The sequence below is a fragment of the Dendropsophus ebraccatus genome, chromosome 3 (genome assembly GCF_027789765.1).
Source record: "Dendropsophus ebraccatus isolate aDenEbr1 chromosome 3, aDenEbr1.pat, whole genome shotgun sequence".
Taxonomy (NCBI): domain Eukaryota; kingdom Metazoa; phylum Chordata; class Amphibia; order Anura; family Hylidae; genus Dendropsophus; species Dendropsophus ebraccatus.
In genome coordinates this window covers 196,510,192-196,526,967 of record NC_091456.1, presented here as the reverse complement: position 1 = coordinate 196,526,967, position 16,776 = coordinate 196,510,192, and the positions used below count along the sequence as shown (strand labels likewise).

At 46.5% G+C, this 16,776-nt stretch overlaps 1 protein-coding gene across 1 annotated transcript; it reads right to left on the bottom strand.

Moving 5' to 3' along the window:
• Window positions 1-975: 975 nt before the first annotated feature.
• Window positions 976-16,639, bottom strand: LOC138786666 (zinc finger protein 665-like). Its single transcript, XM_069963643.1, has 6 exons — window positions 16,414-16,639; window positions 12,960-13,638; window positions 11,095-11,222; window positions 10,319-10,640; window positions 8,780-8,943; window positions 976-3,106 (listed from the first exon to the last, which is right to left on the bottom strand). Exons 1-6 carry the CDS (start codon window positions 16,637-16,639, stop codon window positions 2,124-2,126), a joined length of 2,502 nt encoding a protein of 833 aa, XP_069819744.1. The 3' UTR covers window positions 976-2,123.
• Window positions 16,640-16,776: the final 137 nt, after the last annotated feature.

The following is a 16,776-nucleotide window of genomic DNA, read 5'->3' as shown; positions in this document are numbered from 1 at the left end:
GATTACTGTATTAGCGGGCACGGCGATCGGACCGTGCCCGCTAATACCCGCGGTCCCGGGCTACAAGAGGCACCTGGAACCGCGGCGGTTCAGAGCGGGGTCGCCGCTCGGCCCCGCTCTGAACACCTCTTACGGGCGCATGCGTCCTTAAGAGGTTAAATGGGTTGTTTACAAAAAATTTTTTTCTTTTAAATCAACTAGTGCCAGAAAGTTATACAGATTTGTAATTTACTTCTATTAAAAATCTCTAGTCTTCCAGTACTTATCAGCTGCTGTATGTCCTGCAGGAAGTGGTGTATTCTCTCCAGTCTGACACAGTGCTCTCTGCTGCCACCTCTGTCCATGTCAGGAACTGTGGAAGTGTCCCCTCACCCTGCCTATAGATGTTTACCAAAAAGATTGAACATGGCCCCTTAAAGGGAACCTGTCACCCCCCGTACCGGGGTGACAGGCTCCCGACCCCCCGTTAGAGACCCCTATACTTACCTCATCCCGCCGGGTCCCGCTTCTGGATTCGGTCGGGTCCCGGAGATCTCAGCCGCTGCAGCCCGGCGCGCGCGCTGAGAGATGAGTCCAACACCCATAGAGAATGACAGGAGAGTCCAGCGCTCTGTCATTCTCTATGAGCGTTGGACTCATCTGTCAGCGCGCGCGCCGGGCTGCAGCGGCTGAGATCTCCGGGACCCGACCGAATCCAGAAGCGGGACCCGGCGGGATGAGGTAAGTATAGGGGTCTCTAACGGGGGGTCGGGAGCCTGTCACCCCGGCACGGGGGGTGACAGGTTCCCTTTAACTCCATCCTCTGCACCTCATGCGTTTAACGTTAGAAAACATGAAACAATCTATTCAAGAAGAAAACCCCCCTACCTCTCGCTCTCCTCCCCGATGGCCCTGTAAAGCACAATACTCCTGACATGCAAGTAGCGACACCCCCCCCCCCCCCCCCCCCGTCTCCCCAACACCTCTAAACATTTCTGTAATACCGACGGTACCTCCTCATATATGTGGCCCACATCCATGCAAAGGAGAAACAAACAAGAAATCACAAGTTTATAACGAATATTTTTCCAACCACTCAATAGCGTCTATAGGGGAATGAAAGGGGTGCGCTGTTTCATTATAGACCAGTCTGGATGCATAGAGCGACATCGCAAGGCAGGATGGACTTTGCTGCGGGAAACTCCCAGGCCGCTCCCCTAAGAGAAGGACCTCAGCGAACACCGACTGAAGAACTGAAGGAGTCCGGGACTAGGTGCTCTTCCTCTGTGGTAGAAGGATGCAACGTTAGGACGTAGTTCAGACTGAAGCTGAGCTGGAACTGGGAATGGACTGAGATCCAAATAGCTAGATCACTAGGAAGTGGCGGATAGCCGGGAAGCACAGACATGGTTACTGACTGACAAACAACTGAGAAAGGAGGTGAGGAGGTGAAGACTATATATATACCCTCAGGAGAACACGCCAGAAGACTCCAGAGCCTGTGGGCTGAGCTTATAAATGCAGGTGGACAGGCGCATGCCTGCCACTAGAGGGAGCCCACACCGCTAAGAGGCCAGCTCAGACCAAGCGAAGCTGGCAGAGGACAAGCAGGCTGAGAGAAAGCGAGATGATCACAGCGCAGTGTCACCCAGAGCAGGTAGGGGGAACGGACACGGCCGCGTGTAGTTACACATAGCCACCTTTATCCATGTTGTCCTAAGAGGAGCCCCAGGAAGGCGGCCAATCCGGGAAATTCTATGTGCCCTCTCAATGTCCAATTGCTGTGACAACAGTTCCAGTACGAAATCCAAAACTTTAACAGGTTATCCCCCTCCCCCCTCTGGAAATCTCACCATCCTAACATTTGCTTTTCCGGAACAGTCCTCTTAGTCTGTTAGTTCATTGTGTAAAACCAGGGAGCACTCAGGGAACCAGAAGAGTCTTCACGCTGTTTTTGTATTGAGAGCATAGTCTTTTCTATCTCTGTGACTCTTCTCTTTATTTAGGTCTTTATTGGGGATCCATCTGAAATCAGCCCCCCGATTTGCAGTTTAACATCAGTGCTCTGGGTTCAACACATGCAAGGAGTTTGTAGGCTAAGAATGTTTCATCCAGGATAAACTGGAATATAGACTGTGGGCCTGTTATTTTTTTGAATATGAAAATCTTTTCTGCTTTGTGTGAGTTCTTTTGTGTTTTTTGAGATGAGCATTCAAAGAAAAACATTTCCCACATTCTGAACATGAAAATGGCTTCTCTCCTGTGTGAATTTTTTGGTGTTCAACTAGATGTGTTTTTAATGTAAAACATTTCCCACATTCTAGGCATGAAAATGGTTTCTCTCCCGTATGCGTTCTTTCATGTCTTTTAAGATGTGATTTCTCAGAAAAACATTTGCCACATTCTAAACATGAAAATGGCTTTTCTCCTGTGTGAGTTCTTTTATGTGCAGTAAGCTGTGGCTTCAAAGTAAAACATTTGCCACATTCTAAACATGAAAATGGCTTCTCTCCTGTGTGAATTCTTTGATGTTGAACAAAATATGATTTTGCCATAAAAGATTTCCCGCATTCTGAACATAAAAATGGCTTCTCTCCTGTGTGACGTCTCTGATGATTAACAAGATCCGCTTTCTGAATAAAACAGTTATCACATTCTGAACATGGAAATGGCTTCTCCCCTGTGTGTTTTTTGTGATGTCTAACAAGATCCGATTTCTGAATAAAGCCTTTTCCACATTCTGAACATGAAAATGGCTTTTCCCCTGTGTGAGTTCTCTGATGTTTAACAAGAACAGATTTCAAAGTAAAACATTTCCCACATTCTGAACATGAATAGGGCCTCTTCTTACTTTGCTTAACAGTCGGTGATGAATCAGAAGATGGGACTGGTACAGAAGGATGAGATGGCAGATCTTTGCTGTGAGGGGCTGGGAGTATATCTGGGCTAATAGAATGTTCTTCATATGTATCTTGTGTGATCTGACCATCTGCTGTAATATCTGGAGATATCTGATGTCCCTCTGATCTCCGGGGACACTCAGCTGCCAAGAATAAAACAAAAGAATAAAAATATTTTTGTGTAATAACTAGATGAGTGTGATTTGAGCATGCAGCACTTGGGAGTCCTGGAAAACAGGGATATGGCCATACACTGTATACCTGTTTTTCATGACTCCCTAGTGCTGCATACAACTTTGTCAGCCACCAGTATTCCAAGGCCAAGCGGGCGGACTTGAGCATGCTTGACTCTCACTCATTTCTAGCGATAACATGTTGCATATATTCAATGACCTTGTAGAGAGATTACAGGGTAGGATAATAATATGAGGTCTGCAAGGAAATAAGCAGAGAGGAGGAGAATATAATATTACAGAGAGAGCTAAAGAAGCTGAAGGCTGGGGCAGAGAGAGCTAAAGAAGCTGGAGGCTGGGGCAATGGAATCTGATGAAGCTAGAGACTTAAGGGCCCTATTACACCGTCCGATATTCTATGTAAGCGAGTTCTGATCTGCCAGACCAGCGATCACTTACTGAGCCTATTACGCGGCTCCACGATCGTTTAGCAATATCTGTATATATATCACTAGTGATGTCTGTGCAGCCCTTGCTGCATATTTAGAGAATAATAAAGCATTACTTTACCTCTCCATGCTCTCAGGCTTCCTTCCGTCCTTCGAACTCCTCGCCACCGCCGTCAAAGCTTCTGAGATGTCTCTGAAGTGACAGCCCACTCTGCCAATCGCTGGCCAAGACAGGACAGAGACACGGCCAGTGATTGGTTGAGCTGACTGTCACTGCAAAGACGGCTTCAGACGCTTCAGCGGTGGCTTCACAGCCCTTCCACACATCATAGCTAACAACTCCACCTACCTGATCCTGAGGGGGGACGGGGACATCTCTCTGGTGCTGTTCTCTTACTGGATCTGACTGGAGGGAACACATACAGAGACTGAATTCATTCTTTCCATCCAGATAATACAGAGAGGAGGTGTGTATATAGTCCTGTCTATTACCTGCTGATGGGAGGGGCTGCTGATCCTCCAGCATCACATCCTTGTACTGATCCTTGTGTCCTTCTACATACTCCCACTCCTCCATGGAGAAATAGACCGCCACGTCCTGACACCTTATAGGAACCTGACACACACAATGGTCACACAGTCATCCCCCCCACCCCTCCAGTGGTGTTACTGTATAATGTCCCAGCATTCCCAGCAGCCACAGTCTCACCTCTCCACTCAGCAGCTCCACCATCTTGTTGGTGACTTCTAGGATCTTCTCTTCCTCCATTTCCTCATGTATCAGGGGCCCCGGGATTGGGCTCAGGGTTCTTCCCCATCCTTCACACCCAGGGGCCCCACAGCGCCCACTAGAGGACTTCTTCACTACTGTGTAATCCTGTGTATGGAGAGACACATTCCTATCACTCCATCCATTCCCAGAATCCCTCACCTCTCCAGTCCTATCCATCTGTTATTCCATAGATAAGAATGATGTCATGATGACATCACTCCCAGAATCCCTCACCTCTCCAGTCCTATCCATCTGTTATTCCATAGATAAGAATGATGTCATGATGACATCACTCCCAGAATCCCTCACCTCTCCAGTCCTATCCATCTGTTATTCCATAGATAAGAATGATGTCATGATGACATCACTCCCAGAATCCCTCACCTCTCCAGTCCTATCCATCTGTTATTCCATAGATAAGAATGATGTCATCATGACATCACTCCCAGAATCCCTCACCTCTCCAGTCCTATCCATCTGTTATTCCATAGATAAGAATGATGTCATGATGACATCACTCCCAGAATCCCTCACCTCTCCAGTCCTATCCATCTGTTATTCCATAGATAAGAATGATGTCATGATGACATCACTCCCAGAATCCCTCACCTCCCCAGTCCTATCCATCTGTTATTCCATAGATAAGAATGATGTCATGATGACATCACTCCCAGAATCCCTCACCTCCCCAGTAAGCAGAAAGAGTATGTGTAGGGTGAGGGTTATTATCCTGTCGGCCATCTTGTCTCTGTCTCTCTCCATGGTTGATGGGTCGGTCTCTTATATAGAAGATATCAGCAGAGGATCCTGGAGGGAAGAGGAGGAGACAATGTAATATATCGGGGTCTCCAGTATAATATAACTTTATTGATCAGGCACAGTGAACAGTCACATGATGTCCCAGGAAAGAGAGAAGAAAATGTGAAGAAAGATTCTCATCTCCCCCAACATGATATCATCCAGATGAGAGGAGAGAAGAGGAAACAGCACAGATCGGCCTCCTGGGATCAGCAATGACACAAGGAACAACAACACCTCATACCTAATACCGCCCAGTCCTGAAGGGGTTAATGGTCCCCCAGCTCCTTCCCTGCAGTGTGCTTCCAAGACCTGCCATGATGTCACAGTCATGTGATCAGTCACATGGAGGAGGAGGAGTCACATGATCAGGGGCTGCTGCTCAGTGTATGCAGGACTCTGCTGTGCTGGATGAGCTGAAGTGATGTGTGTGGAGCAGAGCTGTGTGTGTGTGATGTGTGTGGAGCAGAGCTGTGTGTGTGTGATGTGTGTGGAGCAGAGCTGTGTGTGTGTGTGTTGTTGGAGTCCTGGATAACAAGGATATGGCTATAGACTCCCTAGTGCTGTATACACAGTTGTCAGCCGCTGCCACCGGTATTCAAAGGCCGAATGAGCTGACTTGAGTATGCTCGAAAATAATAAAGCAATACTTTACCTCTCCCTGCTCCCCGGCTTCCTTCCTTCCCTCCTAAAGGGCTTCTCCCCACGGCCGCCGTTAAAGCTTCTGAGATGTCTCTGAAGTGACCGGCTGCTCAGCCAATCACTGGCCGAGACAGGACAGAGCCGCAGCCAATGATTGTCTGAGCTGCCTGTCACTGCAAAGACGGCTTCAGAAGCTTCAGCGTTGGCTGGGGGGAACCGGGAGAAGCAGGAAGGACACCGGGGAGCGTGAAGAGGTAAGGATAGCTGCATTATTTTCTCTGCACGTTCATCGGCCACCGACCACTCACTTCCTATTACACAGCGCAATACGCGGGCGACGATTTGTAAACCTGCTGAAAGAAAATGATCGGCATATAATTATCACCTTCTCGGCTGGTCGTTGTCTTCTTTATTAGCAGGTCCAATGCTGCGTTTACACGTAGCGATAATTCGCGTTTAGACGGAACAATATATCGTACGGAAAATTCGTTTTGCGATCTCTTAAGCCTCTCGGACATAGGTAAAATCGGTAAACGACGGTTTACACGGAACGATCTGCAAATTTTTTGCGAACGACGATTTCAGAGCATGTTCAAAGATCAAAATGAACGATTTCTCGGTCATCGTTCGATCGTTCGCGGCATTTACAGGTACGATTATCGGTCGAATTCCATCGTTATCGTGCAAATTCGCACGATAATAGTTCCATGTAAACGCAGCATAAGTTACACATTAGCACTGAGGAAATGGGATGCACCTGGGGGCAGTGTACGGGGGTTCATGGCATATCATGATGGGGGGGGGGGGGTAGTGTATAGCAGTCTATGACCTATCACGCTCCTCTCACTCTATGGCAGGCGCTGATATATTGTGCCACTATAGTCACTGTGGTCTCTTCCTCTCCCGGCAGGATGGGCATGTTTCTCTTCCTCCTCCATGGTGGAGAAGCCTGGGAGGAGATCAGAGCGTCTCCTATAGTGAGTGTCCCTCACTGCTGAGTATTTGGAGCAGTGTAGCAGGAAGTGGGCCTCATCCTCCACGGCCTCCTGGTCGCACTGCTGGCACAGTCTGCTCTCTCTGGAAATGTAACTCTGTTGGTGCCGCCCGTATTCAAAGGCCAGGCTGTGAGTACTCTGTCTGTAGTCTAGTACTCTAGTCTGTAGCTGCTCAGGATTTGTCGGTCTCTGGGTTTGGTTTTCTAGATATGGGGCCAGTCTGTACTCTGTAGCCCCTGGTATATGGCCAGTCTGTACTCTGTAGCCCCTGGTATATGGCCAGTCTGTACTCTGTAGGCTCTGTTATATGATCAGTCTGTACTCTGTAGCCCCTGGTATATGGTCAGTCTGTACTCTGTAGGCTCTGTTATATGATCAGTCTGTACTCTGTAGCCTCTGGTATATGGTCAGTCTGTACTCTGTAGTCTCTGGTATATGGTCAGTCTGTACTCTGTAGTCTCTGGTATATGGTCAATCTGTACTCTGTAGTCTCTGGTATATGGTCACTCTGTACTCTGTAGTCTCTGGTATATGGTCAGTCTGTACTCTGTAGTCTCTGGTATATGGTCAGTCTGTACTCTGTAGTCTCTGGTATATGGTCAGTCTGTACTCCCTCTGTAGTCTCTGGTATATGGTCAGTCTGTACTCTTTAGACTCTGCTATATGGTCAGTCTGTACTCCCTCTGTAGGCTCTGGTATATGGTCAGTCTGTACTCTTTAGGCTCTGGTATATGGTCAGTCTATACTCTGTAGTCTCTGGTATATGGTCAGTCTGTACTCTGTAGTCTCTGGTATATGGTCAGTCTGTACTCTGTAGTCTCTGGTATATGGTCAGTCTGTACTCTTTAGACTCTGCTATATGGTCAGTCTGTACTCCCTCTGTAGGCTCTGGTATATGGTCAGTCTGTACTCTTTAGGCTCTGGTATATGGTCAGTCTGTACTCTGTAGTCTCTGGTATATGGTCAGTCTGTACTCTGTAGACTCTGCTATATGGCCAGTCTGTACTCTGTAGTCTCTGGTATATGGTCAGTCTGTACTCTGTAGACTCTGGTATATGGTCAGTCTGTACGCTGTAGGCTCTGGTATATGGTCAGTCTGTACTCTGTAGGCTCTGGTATATGGTCAGTCTGTACTCTGTAGTCTCTGGTATATGGTCAGTCTGTACTCTGTAGTCTCTGGTATATGGTCAGTCTGTACTCTGTAGACTCTGCTATATGGCCAGTCTGTACTCTGTAGTCTCTGGTATATAGTCAGTCTGTACTCTTTAGGCTCTGGTATATGGTCAGTCTGTACGCTGTAGGCTCTGGTATATGGTCAGTCTGTACTCTGTAGTCTCTGCTATATGGTCAGTCTGTACTCTTTAGGCTCTGGTATATGGTCAGTCTGTCCGACATGGAGATAGAGGAGCGGCTGCACATCACACCTATGGCTGATACCAATGCTGCTAAGCCTATTTTAAAAAAACAACTTCAGGATGTTGGAATATGAAATGATCAAGCCATATCGCCCCGTGTACTGACGTGCAGGTCTCCTGGTTCACACGGGTCACTACGCTAACTCCACACCGTGTCGGTCAGTGACCGCCACCCCCGCAAAGCGTGCACATGCAGGGAAGGGAGGCCATAGAGTGGCCCTGCAACCCCCATGTCACAGGACCAGACCCAAAGTGCACCCCCAAAAAGTCCCAGCCAGCACCACCGGCGGGGAAGGCTGCCCCCAAACACCACAAGTATGGATATGGTATTACACTCACCAAAAACTGCTGCAGACAGGATGGGAAAAACATGGAGGTACTGACCGACACAGTGTGGACTTAGTGTAGGGACCCATGTGTATCAGATACCTGCACGCGGTACATGGGGCAGTGTGGCTTGATCAATTCACATACAGAATTCTGATGTTTTTTATGCAGCCACCTTCTGGGATGCCCTGTCTCCTGTTCCTTTTGTGAGGTTGTATGGGGTGCTTGTCTGGTTGGGCTGGTTTCCAGTAGGTATGTTTTGGGGCTCTGCTTTGCCTGGGGCCCCTTGGTGTAGCAAGGCTTTATGGAATAGGAACCTTCACTACTACCATGTAGGTGGCCCCAGAATGACAGCGCCCTCTTCTGGATAGTGAGGTGTAGGGGGAATCTGCCCAGCTCTGCTCTACAGGCACAGTTGGAGGTGCTCCGATGGACCTGGAGGAGATGCTTACAGAATTCCAGGTGGAATATTTCCGTTGGGCTGGAATCCCACCTTAACCAGTCGGAGTATGTGTAAGGACTAGAGATGAGCGAACCGGGTTCGAGTCGATCCGAACCCGAACGTTCGGTATTTGATTAGCGGGGGCTGCTGAACTTGGATAAAGCTTAAAGGTTGTCTGGAAAACATGGATACAGCCAATGACTATATCCATGATTTCCACGTAGCCTTAGGGCTTTATCCAACTTCAGCAGCCACCGCTAATCACATGCCGAACGTTCGGGTTCGGATCAACTCCAGCATGCTCCAGGTTCGCTCATTTCTAGTAAGGACCCCAGACTTCACTGCCGTACAGGAGGATTGGTGGAATGATGGAGTCGAAGATTTTAAGCCAAACCCTGACAGGTGGTAGAATCCCCTACAGGTGGTAGAATTTTGCACACTTTGGGGAAGATTTATGAAAGGGTGTAAATATACACCTGGTGTAAACAGCCCCCAGCAACCAATCACAGCTCCTCTTTTATTTTACCAGAGCTGAAAGCTGAGCTGTGATTGGTTGCTGTGGGCAGTTTACACCAGGTGTATATTTACACCCTTTCATAAATCTCCCCCTTTGTCTCTCAGCATCTCGATGGCTGACTTAAAGCTCCCCGTCTATTCTATTATCAGGCCCAGGTAGGTGTAGCTGCTGGGGGCTGGTTGTGTAGCGTGAAGATAGGGGACCTGGCTGACTTTGTTTTCCTTCTCTGGAACACCACAGTGTTGGTCTTTTTTAGGTTGATGGGTAGGGCCTATGTGGTGCTGAACTTCTCCAGAATGGCTAGCTGGTCTTGGAGACCTTTCTCAGTTTGTGATAGAAGGAGATCATCCGCATACAGAAGGAATTTCACCTCGGTGTTGTGCAGGGTGCCAGTTCATTGATGTAGATGTTGAAGAGAGTTGGACTGAGGCAGAAGCCCTGCCTGACTCCTCAGCTCTGTTGGAAATACGCTGTTCTCTTCCCATTTACCTTCAGGCGTTGGTTCTCAGTGTAGGAGCTTTTGATTACATCATAGGTCTTCCCCCTATTCCGCTCTCCAGCAATTTAAGAAGTAATCCTGGGTGCCACACCAAATCGAAAGCCTTATTGAAGTCAATAAAACAGGCGTTTGTGTCGTGGATGTGGCTCTGGATAAGTCAGTGCAGGGTGTAGACGTGGTCCGTAGTGTGGTGATGCAGCGTGTAGATGTGGTCCATGGTGAGGTGATGCAGGGTGTAGATGTGGCTCTGGATAAGTCAATGTAGGGTGTAGACGTAATCCATGGTGCGGCGATGCATGGTTTAGACGTAATCCATGGTGCGGTGATGCAGGGTCTAGACGTAATCCATGGTGCGGCGATGCATGGTTTAGACGTAATCCTTGGTGCGGTGATGCAGGGTCTAGACGTACTCCATGGTGCGGTGATGCAGGGTGTAGACGTAATCCATGGTGCGGTCATGCAGGGTGTAGACGTAATCCATGGTGCGGGCATGCAGGGTGTAGATGTGGCTCTGGATGAGGAGGTGCAGGCTGTATACGTGGTGCGGTGGTTTGGCATGAGCCCTGCTTGGCTTTTGCTGAGAACATTGTGTTGGGTGAGGAAGCCCTGGATTCTCTGGTTCATGATGTTGTTGAAGAGTTTCCCCAGGTTGCTGCTGACACATACCTCTCGGTAGTTGGCCGGGTCGTACCTGTCCCAGCTCTTGTGCATTGGGGTTATGACACCTTGGTTCTAGGCACGAGGGAAGTAGCCAGAGCTCAGCACAATGTTGTACAATTTGTGCTATGGCCGCCTGTATTGCTGGGGAGCTATATTATTTCGGGGGGGATGCCGTCAGTACCGCTGGCTTTCTTACACCTTATAGTGGATAGTCTCTTTGATATCTCCTGCAGTGTAAGGGCGGGTTCACACTACGGAATTCTCGCGGACAATGTCCGCGGAATTCCGTCAGCTGTCCGCCCGCACATCTGGGCGCCTTTCCGACGACCCCATAGACACCATTCTATGGGCTGGCGTATTCCGCTATACGCTGAAAGAAGTGTCATGTCACTTCTTTTAGCGGATCACGGAATACGCCAGCCCATAGAATGGTGTCTATGGAGCCGGCGGAAAAGCGCGTGCCCGTGCGGGCGGACAGCTGACGGAATTCCGCGGACATTGTCTGCGAGAATTCCGTAGTGTGAACCCGCCCTTATAGGGGAATCCAGAGGGTTTTGGAAGTCCTTAAGTATCTCCTCCATGGTCTTCAGTTTTGATATAATTTGTTCTTGATCCAGATTCCGTTCCTTTTTTGGGATGTCTCCATAGAGGTCTCTGAAATATTGGAGCCAGATGTTGCCGCTCTCAATGTGGAGGTGTTTTTTTTTTTCCCCTTTGTGCCCAGGTGGTTCCATAGTTCCCAGAAGGAGTTTTTTTGGAGGGCGTCTTGGAGCTGGGTGAACTTAGTTAAGGTGTATTCCGGTTTGTATTGCCTCTGTATTGTGCCATTGGCCTCCCGCAGATGGGTGTTGTTGGGGTCCCTGTGCTTTTTATTTGAGGCCGATCTTAGGGTCTTCCGTACAGCTTTGCACTCCTTATCGTGTTAGGATCGTCTTCTTTTGCCTTCTTCTGCCTTCTCTTTTTCAGGTCAACCATTTGTGCCATGGTGTGAAATCTATGATTAAGATCCCTTACAGCTTGATAGACTCCTGGGTTAATCTCATACACCATGTTGCTGATATTGTGGAGTATCCCTTGGATTTCTGGTTTAGGGTGCATGCACACTGAGGAATTGTGGCAGAATTTCTAGGGGATTCTGTGGCAAAATGCGCTGAATTGCAACATTGCTCCTTCCCATATATTTTAATGAGCTTTCTGACTATTTTTGCACACTGCGGAATATTCCGCCGCGGATCTGTTTACCGCCTAAATAATTGATATGTCACTTCTTTGGGCGGATTCCGCTAGAGGAATCCTATAGAAGTCAATGGGGCTTCAATTCTGCTTGAAATTCCGCTCGAATTCTGCCAGAGCAGAAATCTTTCCTCTTCAATTCCGCGAGAATTGCTCAGTCTGCATATACCCTAAATGTGCAACTCTGTATATTTGGGAGCCTACTGAGGTTTTTGTCCTGGTGGTTGGTTTGTCGACTTAATATATAGGGATATTTGGTTATGGTCCAATAGGTGTGATTGTGGATTGACTGTGAGGATCCCAATGTCTAAGGGGTCCATGTCACACACCTATCAATCTATTTATCTATCTATCTCCTCCTTGTCTATCTATCTAGTAAGCAGAAACTCCTTGGCACTCCCAAGTACAGTGGATGACATTGTGATCTTTATTCCATGAAGGTATACAGCATTGTGAGACGTATCCCTCCAGCATACACAGCTGTAAAATCACATGGTATATAAAGGCAGTGACATCAGAATACAATTTGCATACATAATAAGCGATACAAAGCCATCGGAGTATAACTAGTATACATCAAATGCAATACAAATCATACAAAATATAAAGTTCAATGTAACCTATATTACTGCGAACCAAGATTATATCTATATAACAAACACACCTCAAACATATCTATTTTATACCGAAAGTGCAAATATGCAAAACGGTGTCAGTATCGATCTCTATCTGACCACTGCGGTATACTATAGTCTGCAGGGTGTAATACTCTGCAGAATCTGCATAGACCTGGTATCTGATATCACAGCTTTTTTCCACCTAAGTAGTGACATCATCGCAACTCGAGGGAAAATGTCTTCCGGCGGGGGTCCTGAGGCCGGGTTGCCCTGCTCACCGCAAAAACGGGGAAGAGGTAAGCAATACGTTATTGTTACTCTCTGCCCTGCGAGAAGTCAGCTGAGGCCGGCCTTTAACTATTTATAATTTAAAGAGCTATACATTGGCTTCTCTCTTTTGGACCTCCGAAAAAAAAGGTTTCCTGCATTCTGAACATGAAAATATATGGGTGGGGGGGGGGGGGGCTGAGTTCTTTGATGCTGAACAAGATCTGTTTTCTGAGAAAAACATTTCCCACATTTTGAACATGAAAAAGGCTACTCCCCTGTGTGACTTCTTTGATGTTCAACAAGAACGAATTTACGGGTAAGACATTTCCCACGTGCAATACGATTTTTTTCATGTTGGACATAACTTGTTTTCTGAGTAAAACTTTTTCCGCATTCCATACACGTAAATGGCTTCTCCCCTGTGTGAGTTCTTTCATGGTTGTTAAGATATGACTTCCGAGTAAAACATTTCCCGCATTTTGAACATGAAAATGGCTTCTCCCCTGTGTGAGTTCTTTGATGCTGGATAAGATCTATTTTCTGAGAAAAACCTTTCCCACATTGTGCACACAAAAATGGCTTCTCCCCTGTGTGGCATCTTTTATGTTGAACAAGATTTGATTTACGGGCAAAACATTTCCCACATTCAACACACACAAAAGGCTTCTCCCCTGTGTGAGTTCCTTGATGTCTAATAAGATCTGATTTCTGAACAAAACTTCTCTCACATTTTGAACATGAATATGGCTTCTCCTTATTTTTCTCCACAAACGATGAGGAGGAAGACGACGGGACTGGTATAAAAGGATCAAATGACAGATCGCTGTTGTAAGAGGCTGATGGGATATATGGGAGAATGGATTGTTCTTCATATGTATCTTGTGGGATATAATCATCTGCTGTAATATCTGGAGATATCTGATGTCCCTCTAAGTTCCACGTATAGTCGTCTGCCAACGATAAAAGATTGGATTTTTATATTTATGGTGTAGACAATCCCCTCATCACATCAATCTGCTATATACCTCTTCCCGTGACATCTCCCAGCTATATACCTGCTCCCGTGATATCACTGCTGCTATATACCTCCTCCTGGGATATCACCCCTGCTGTATACCTCCTTCCTTGGAACTTCTAGTATTCCCTCCCTCTAAGGCCCTATTACACAGAGCCATAATCCGCTGGTTATCAGGCCAATTATCGCTCTGTGTAATAGAGACAATGATTGGCCGATGACAACAATCAATGGCTGATCGTTTCTTTAGGTCCAACACCAAAATCTTTGGCCTGCGGCCATGCCTCACTGTATGTAATTGCTCCGTGAAATAGTGATGTGCGGCAAGCGGCTAATGATTGGATAAACTGTTATATATCACCTCTCCACGCTCCTGGTCTTCTCCTGCCCCCTACTCGCTTCGCGGGACCGCTGCGGTCAGTGATTGGCCTAGCGGCCTGTCCGCTCAGAGAAGCTGCAGTGCCCGGTGCCAGGAAGCGAGCAGAGGGCAGGAAAAGACCAGGAGCAGGGCAAGGCCTGCACAGAAATCACCAACTATATATAACCAAGATCTCGCAGCTCCTAACACCTACATTTCAGTTGTGTTAAATTTTTGGTTTGCCCGACTTTGCTTGAACATGGCTCGGCTCGCGTGCCATTCCGCTCAGCAGTGGCTGAAGCTTAGAGGGAACATTGATCTCACATCTCCAAAACATACCGTCTTACCCTGAGTAGTGTTGGAGAGGTTGTGGCTAGACATAAGTGAGTAGTGAAATATTCTAAGGCTCAAAATTTGATTAGAACAGACTGCGATCAACTATTCGATTCAACCCCATTAAAGTCTATGGGAGAAAAATGCTAGTTTCTTGGTGACCTTTTTTTTTTCTTCTGGCGTGACCTTGTGTTTAGAAATGGGCAACTAGTACTCGGTTGAATACTACACAATTCAAAATACTCGTTTTCGATCAAACATCCGACCAAAAACGCAGCCAAAATTCGATGCCCCTCCCATCTTCCCTGGCACTTTTTTCTAGCCAATAACAGCGTCTACAGTAATTGGCAGGCTTACTCATGTGACCTCCAGAGTATAAGAACTTTGCTTTTCCTGCTCGTCATCAGATGCCTGATTGAAGGTAGTCAGGGAGAGATAGTGGAGTAGGGATAGTGAGAATTTAGCTGATTGTAGGCAGGAAAGACCCCAAAAGCCCTTTTTAGGGCTACTACAATACACAGCACAGCAGATAGCAGTTATTGGCCGGCTACCAGAACAACTGCAGCTTATTCTCCCAGACAGCGGCTCATTGTGAAAAATAGGCTTCAGTTCATCTATTTGCTCCTACAATGTAAGTATTGCAGATAGTTGAGGGATAGATATTGGAGTAGGGACAGTGAGAATTTTAGCAGATTGTAGGCAGGCAAGACCACAAAAGCCCTTCTTAGGGCTACTACAATACACATCACTGCAAAGAGCTCCTTCCATATAGTACATAGAAAGTCCCCCCTCCATTATACTATATCATATTGTACTACTTCTATACTGTAACTGCATTGCAGGTTAAATACTTGTCATCTGCTATAATTTCAGTGACCACCAGATGGTAGTGTTGCAATTGGTACACATAATATTGCAGCACTTATAATTTCTAATTTTATATTGATTTACCACACTGAGATCTTTCTCCCCCTCTGGCCTTGTGTTATTTGTGTCATTTCCTATGAAATTCCCTAGTTTTTATAAATTTTTGTAAATTATGCATATGTAAATAAAGGACTTTGTTATACTTCTAAATATTTTTTTTCGGTTTCTTCAGTGGAAAATGAGCTGCTTTACTAATTTGAATATATTGACTAAGACATCAGGTAAATGCCTACGTCTCCTGGTTTGCCGGGCCTACCGCACTTGCTCCCTCTAAGATACTCTTTAAAGCAGTGCTTCTCAATTCCACTCCTCAGGCCTCACCAACAGGTCATGTTTTGAGGCTATCCCATACAAAGATCACCTGTGATAATACCTGATGCACTGAGTATAATTATATCACCTGTGGAATACTAAGGAAATCCTCAAAACATGACCTGTTGGTGAGGCCTGAGGACTGGAATTGAGGACTGTATTGTTATTATTTCGTCACTAACTCCAAAAATAATTGTGAGGGTCACTACCAGGCTCTCATGCACAACTGCAAGGTGTGGGGCAAAGTGTCCCCATTTCACCTTTAAATCAGAATCTCGCTGTTTCACGACGATCAGAGTATTGTCCATGTCGAACCATGTTAAAACGGACTTCCAAAAATTAAAGATACCCCGGTTTGCCAGAGCTGCCAGACTTATTTTTTGTCACTGCTCAGGAGTGCCAATTTTCATGCGTTATGCCATTAGTGGGTGGTTTTTGAATCTTCAATTTCAAATAAAATTTTAATCTCAATTTTTTTATTAATTAAAAGCGCTTCAAACGTGGGTATATGTTAGGGTGCTGTCTTCCTGTTCTGTATCACTGACAGTGATAGTGGCATAATACTACGACTTTGGCGTGTTAGATGCAGCCAGGCATGCTTCGCCTGCTGTCCCAGTTGCATCCAGAGGTGTTGTCATCATTTCCTGAGGTGTCATCGTGGACTTGGTGACCTCCAAGTGGTCGAATTTTGATTTCCAAGAAACAAGCATTTTTCTCCAATTCACTTTAATGGGATTCGATATTCAGGAATATTCTCTGCATGTAGTGGTCACTACTTACCTGGGCTGTTACCTGTAGTGATGTCCTCCTTATACTGCTCATCACTGCTCACATCTGGCTCTTCTTTTACTATAATGTTTAGAACATCACTAAAGTTTATTTCTTCCCCCTGATTCGTGATCTGTGAGAAAATAAAGAAAATGTGAAGAAGAGACAACAGAAATCTTAGAGGCAGAGAGAAGAGACGAGAAGGAGAGGAGAACAGAAGGAAGACAGTGTATGGCATTAACCCTTACCGTACGTTACACACAGACCAGACAACATGGAAAAAAAACACAGTAGAAGGAGAGATAAGGGTTAATCCTGTTACACAGGAGAAGACACAAGACTGGAGCAGTGAAGCATTACTGTAAGGAGGAACGG

Coding starts and splice junctions, on each gene's coding strand:
- LOC138786666 (XM_069963643.1), bottom strand. CDS start 16,639: ATGCCATACACTGTCTTCCTTCTGTTCTCCTCTCCTTCTCGTCTCTTC. Junction 10,641..11,094: donor GGATTCCCCTATAAGGGCGG/GTTCACACTACG, acceptor CCTCGTGCCTAG/AACCAAGGTGTCATAACCCC. Junction 8,944..10,318: donor CTGCATCACCGCACCATGGA/GTACGTCTAGAC, acceptor CGACTGGTTAAG/GTGGGATTCCAGCCCAACGG.